This window comes from Fulmarus glacialis, unplaced genomic scaffold, assembly GCF_000690835.1.
Source record: "Fulmarus glacialis isolate BGI_N327 unplaced genomic scaffold, ASM69083v1 scaffold14746, whole genome shotgun sequence".
Taxonomy (NCBI): domain Eukaryota; kingdom Metazoa; phylum Chordata; class Aves; order Procellariiformes; family Procellariidae; genus Fulmarus; species Fulmarus glacialis.
In genome coordinates, this window is record NW_009220127.1 from 12124 (window position 1) to 18117 (window position 5994).

Genomic DNA, 5994 nt, shown 5'->3' on the forward strand with positions numbered 1-5994 from the left:
AAGTAAGCAAAAACTATTTTTGGCATATGTTAATGGTAGTTGAATAACAGATGGTGGAAGCAGACATGAACAACTGCTTGTTTTGTACTATCCACGTAAAATAGCTGCTTTCTAATGATCTGTCCCTGTAACGCTTTGATGGCTTTGGTGTTTGCACAGATGCTTAATTTATGTTAAAAATAATGTCTTGATTACAGCACTCATGTATATGCTGTAGTAATCATGTGAATACCTCAGCTGTTTCACTTTTTAAATTCCAGTATAGCTTTTTTAGTTATATTGGCAGTTCATTGAGTTATATTGGCAACTTCAAAGATAATATTTTGACAGAATTTTACTGGTATAATATGCTACTGCTGGCTAATAGGGACTTCCACCTCCTTCAGAATCCCACAAGAAAAGGTTTAAAAGCTGCTACTTTGGAATCAGGCAGAAGTCCTGACACTTGTACTGCAGTTCTAAGCTGTTAATGGCTTTTTGTGTACATGCATATATTTGTGTGTTAACGTAAGACTAGCATTTTGGGTAAACGGTAACTGCTTCATATCCCTCTGGTGGTCTCATGCGAGCTCGTGCATGAGCTTCACAGTACAGTTGGCCCTCCACAAAGAAGTAGCCTTTTTGTTTCAGGTTGAGATTGCAGTCAGAGCACACAAAACATTCTGGGTGCCGGTATTTATCACGTGCCTTCACCACTGTTCCTCTATATGGAAACAATGAAAAGAAAAAAATAATTAATTCATATGAATTTAAAGTGAAAAGAAACTACAGTATGACACAAAGTAAGTTCTAGGTATTTATCTTAACGCTTTTAGGTTGTTCATCTGGTGGTTTTGCTAACTACTATATGATTTAAGGTTGGAAGCTGAGTTTAAGTAAGTGACATAAAATGATGTAGAGTTGATCACATAGTTCAATAGTTCATTGGAAAACTAGAGTTTGAAGAAACATGCTACTTTGGTTACAACACAGAAAGTACAGTCTAATCTATCAAAATGGTGACAAAATCAGTTTAAAAACCACATTGCTTTTCCTCAGTGACTGTGTTCTCTGAGCTCATCATTATCTGTGTTCTTTGCTGAAGGTAGTGATGTCATTCAGATAGAAATCTGATGGTTTTAAAATAGCCCACAGAGCTTTCCGGATACTTCCACTGGGTTGGGAGAAGGATGCTTTACACTACCAAGAAAGTTTTGAGAATTCACAGCCTGAGACAATGCAGCACAGGTAACTGCTGGTTTCATTATGTGTGTGTTAATGATTGACTTGCAAAAGATCCTGAGAAATCTTAATTAAAGCCTTGACAGTACATTATCAAAACTGAAATAATCTGTATCAAAAGTGTTTAAGGTACAGGTTAATAATTTGGGATTTAGGACAATGTATTTTTACATCTCTGTTGTCTAGAAGCATTTTTCTACTAGTGCAGATGGAGACCAAGACCATCACTTGGAAAGCATTCCTGTAGTCTGCAGTGGTGTTTGAGGACATGTGCTAGAGATTTCTAAAACTAAAAAGAAACAACTTACAGAATCCCATTCCCACACTTGTCACACAGTGGCACTTTCTGGACACCAGGCATGGCAGAAGGTATCTTTGTTACAGGTGCTTTCACACTTCTTGTACCCACGGGGCGTCCATCTGAGAACCAAAACAATCCTGTTAAGTACAGACTAATATCAAAGCATCTGATGCAGTTAAACACTTTCCTGTAAATAGACTTCTGGATGTACTTATAGGCTTTCACTTATATCAACAATGACGTTTCTCTATACATGTTTAGTGGGTCAGATTCCACCTCTTTGGAATCGGGAAAAATATTGTGTCGCTTTAGCCAAAAAGCAAGTACCAAAGTGATTACATAGATCGTGCTCTCTGTCTCATAGACATCATCTAATTCTCTGATAGTAGGTCTTGGGTATAGCAGGAGAGGGAGGAGGATTTGGCTTTAACATAGCAACATAACATAGTCAAGACCTATTGTTAGAAAGCTTCTTATTTATATAACTAACCATACAACAAATTCGGAAAGATTAGTAACATGATATGAATACAAAATCATAGCAAAATACAAGAAAATGCCAACCAAAATCTGACAATGATATATATATATAGACAATTAGATGTACTTATCCCTTCTCTGGTAAATATTGAGATATAAAAATTAAAATCTTAAATATTGACCTGTTAGGTTAGTTTTGGTTGTATTTTATTCTTTACACTTACTGTAAATATAACAAACTTCAGCCTTTAGTAATGTTATTTTCAAAACTTCTTCATTTGAAGGAAATATGACTGTAAATTATATTGTCTTCTTCAGTTTTTATTTAGAATGAAGAGGGGATGGGTGAAACTTATTTTAGGAGTTGGTTTAAATTTCTCTTTTCCTGGATGTGGAAGAGAGTGTTTGCTTTCTTGGTGTCTTGAGTATATGCAGCTTGTCCCAAAAGTTCTCTCACATAAAACTTTTTATCATTCAGGTAAAGTCAACTTTGTACATTAAAAATCTTAAAATCTGAGAAGAGATTCTGAAAAATGTGATTAACACCCCCATTTTATTCACACAGGAGATTGCTAGCTATAAAAGCAAGGGGGAAAAATGTTAGGAGGCTGGTGTGCTATCTATAAGATTCAGAATGACTTGGGCTTTCAGAAATTCTTATAGCTCTGATCTCTCATATTTTCTTCTCAGATTCCCCCTTCCCACAAACATTTAAAAATGTTTTGAACAGGTAGAATATGTCATTATTAACCACCTTCCTCGGAGACTAAATTCTGGAGCACCTTAAAGGAGCCAGACTGGCGAGGTTGACTGGGCTCCTCCTGGTTGGTATGCAGCATCTTGTACACATCAGACTGAGGCACTGAGCTGGGAGATGGGTCACTGTATCACAGGGAGGAAGAGCAGATAAAGCAGTTTAACAAACATAACCTCAAAGCAATACCAGGCATAGAATATGATTCAGGAAACAAACATAAAGACAATGTGTTTCTACAACTCCTGAAAGATTCTTTCTTCCAGGTAGTGTTGCTTTATATAGCCTCCTCTTGATCTAAAAAGTGCTGAAAAAAAGAATCTATGCAATTGTTACAAAAATAAATCTACAAACTAATGAAAGGATTTCCATAATTACTGTTCTGGCTCTAATGGCATTTGGAAATGTTTAACCTCAAAGCAGTTGCATTCCTATGATCAACTGCTGTATTGCCAGGTGCTCTTTGGTACGGTATCCAGAAGTTCCATTTTCACAGCAGCTGGCCTCAAGAATGTTGTTAAAATCACAGCTCATATCTTTACATAAGGTCAGCCAAAACCTAAGCAAACAAATCTTTTGGGAGAGTATCATGACGTGAAGGTGTTCTTCCTTTTCTAAGTTGGCTCAATCACTAGTTAATACAGTGATTATTTGGCTAAGATAATTGTTACTTATTTAACTTATGGAGATGACAAAAAAGAGTGAACTAGGTATTGCATAGTAGGAAGCACTGTAAGGTGAACACTGATGAATGGAAATTCTATTTCTTAATTTAATTACTTTTTGTAATGCCAATTTTAGGATAAAAATATAAAGTAAATTATTGTCCAAACAACTGTTGATGGTTGAATTTTGAATGACTATGAGCTGAAGATTTTACTAAGAATATTTCATGGTATTTTAAAATGTGCTGAATGTTTTAAATTGATCACGATAACTAACATCCTAAGTAGTTGAGGGGAAGAGTAGATGACTACTGGCAGGAATTAGGCTGAATGTGTGGCATCTGTAAATTTCAAACTGCTACTGGGACTAATTAGAAATGTCCAAATTTACTTCGATGAAGTCTGTTATCTCACTGATACATACATGAATGTCCAGTTTAAATTTCCTGTTACAACTGGCCTCCTACTGTCTGTTAAACCTTAGGTAAGTTTCCACTGGAAATAAGCAACTAATTCCACAAGGAATTAGGCTGGGTTTTGCTTTATATGGTTTGGTTTGTTTCCCAGCGTAGCATCTAAGCTGTCAAATGGCACCGTAAGAGCAGCGGCAGTTGGGCAGTGACCCCTGTTGCCTATGTTAATTGCATCTTCATCACTCAACATTTCTCTGAGCTGCCTTTAAGCTAGTGAAGAAACTACCACTTTCTTCTCATCACAAGCTTTTAATGAATAGAAGGAGCTTAGTTTTTACAGTTCTCACCAATGGCTAATTAAACCCTTGATTCTCTCCTTTTTACTAAAATATTTCTAAACATCAAACAAGTGATAGTACAATTACATACAGAAGGCAAAAAACCAGACACAAAGGTGTGAGAGAAAATTTCTAAAAGCATACATAGTGAAAACCAATCCCGCAACAAAAGAGACATTTCCAACCTGTGTAGAGAGTCAGCTCTCAAACTGGGAATGCTGCTGGCATTTGTGAAATCTGATTACTCTGGGCTTAACCCATGATTTCAGAATAAAGAAAAAGCAAGTTTTTATTTTATTGCCCTCTAATTGTTGTGATTGAGGATAAATATTCATGCAGTAGAGTAACACCACTCTACAAAGACTTCATGAACTACAGTTTTCTTTATCAGATGGGGTGAAATTGAATACTTCTATATAAATATGATTTTTCTGGTTAGTAACAGCCCAATTCTGCAAGGTGCTGAAGACGGCTTATTGGTGCCAATGATTATTGCTAATTTAAAATATTAGTAATTAGCTTTAGTTTACACCATACATACTATTAATTATTAACTTAAGTACTGTTGTAAAACAGAAAAATAAGTTACTATTATGCAAAAGTAAAGCTAAAGCAATGTGAATGATGAATTGTCCCTTGAAAAAAATTAATAGTGCTTTAAAAATTTTTATTGTATAATCATAATTTTAATCCGGATACATAAGGTTCCTACCTGACTTTTAGTCATTGCAATGGATAAAATTCATGAGTCAGAGATGGATTAGTAGGCCTAAAAAGTCAGTTCTGGCTCTTTTTGGACTGAATGATACTGAATGAGTTGTCCTGAATGGGAGTTAAATATCTAGGACACTATAAACATCTATAAGATTTCCTAAGCTTCATAACCCGAATTTCAACAATTGAAATAAATTTGAGTTAATGATATTTTATTAATTATTAATACAAATAAGTTATTAAATGGTTATTAAATAAATAATTATGATAACAATAATAAATAGTTTTGAATTTTGGAGGGAATCAGAAGTGGTCAGAATCAGAATTTGGAGTGGTCAGTCAGCTAATATTCCAGGTAGTATCACCAGTTTTTATTTATTAGCTACAAATATAAGAGTATTTCCTATGAAATATTTATTTGTAAATTCTGAAAGACTGCTTTAATACTTTGGGTTAAAAATTGTAAATGACTAATATTTTAATGAAAATATTGAATGGCTTTAATTGACTTAGGTTCTCTCTAACCCTTTTACCCATTTTTGTAGAAACAGTGTGATATTATTAAAGCTTATGATTTTTGGTATATTCTAAATTTGTATATTCATAAATATTAAAGGTACTGCTCTAGTTACCTTATTACGGGTGTTTCCCCCAGAGCTGTAGAAACTTGGCCTTGCAGTGTTTCCATGATATTGTCATCTGAGTACAACTGCATAGGTGTGTTAAACTGAGCGTGTACAATCTTGACACCGGGAAGCTCCATTTCCAAGGGAATGTTAGGGGCCATCTTAGACACTGCTTTCAGCTCTGTAGGGCAGATAGAGCTAACCGTGCTAATTGAAGAGGGGGTACTGCGTCCACTGCCACAGTCAATCCCCGAAGGAGTGCTGCATCCGCTGTGTTAATAGCCAGATTACAGAAGAGTGTGCAATGCATATTGGATTATAGAGAATAAAGACAAAAGTACAGGAATACGGTGATGTTAACAGGGCTAAAGAGCGTAAATAGAACAGATACAGAAAAGCAAAAGTATAGAAAGTAGAGAAAAGCAAAAGTATGTGTATTCATTGAAAAGTATTTTCCTGTAAAAGGTATCAATGCCAGTTAT

General features: G+C 35.2%; 1 protein-coding gene across 1 annotated transcript; it reads right to left on the bottom strand.

Moving 5' to 3' along the window:
- Positions 1 to 288: 288 nt before the first annotated feature.
- On the bottom strand, positions 289 to 5782 carry PDLIM3 (PDZ and LIM domain 3; the record flags this gene model as incomplete). Its single annotated transcript, XM_009580654.1, has 4 exons — positions 289 to 703; positions 1530 to 1641; positions 2757 to 2884; positions 5519 to 5782. Coding segments are annotated over 4 exons (694 nt in total), but the record flags the coding sequence as incomplete, so codon positions are not given.
- Positions 5783 to 5994: the final 212 nt, after the last annotated feature.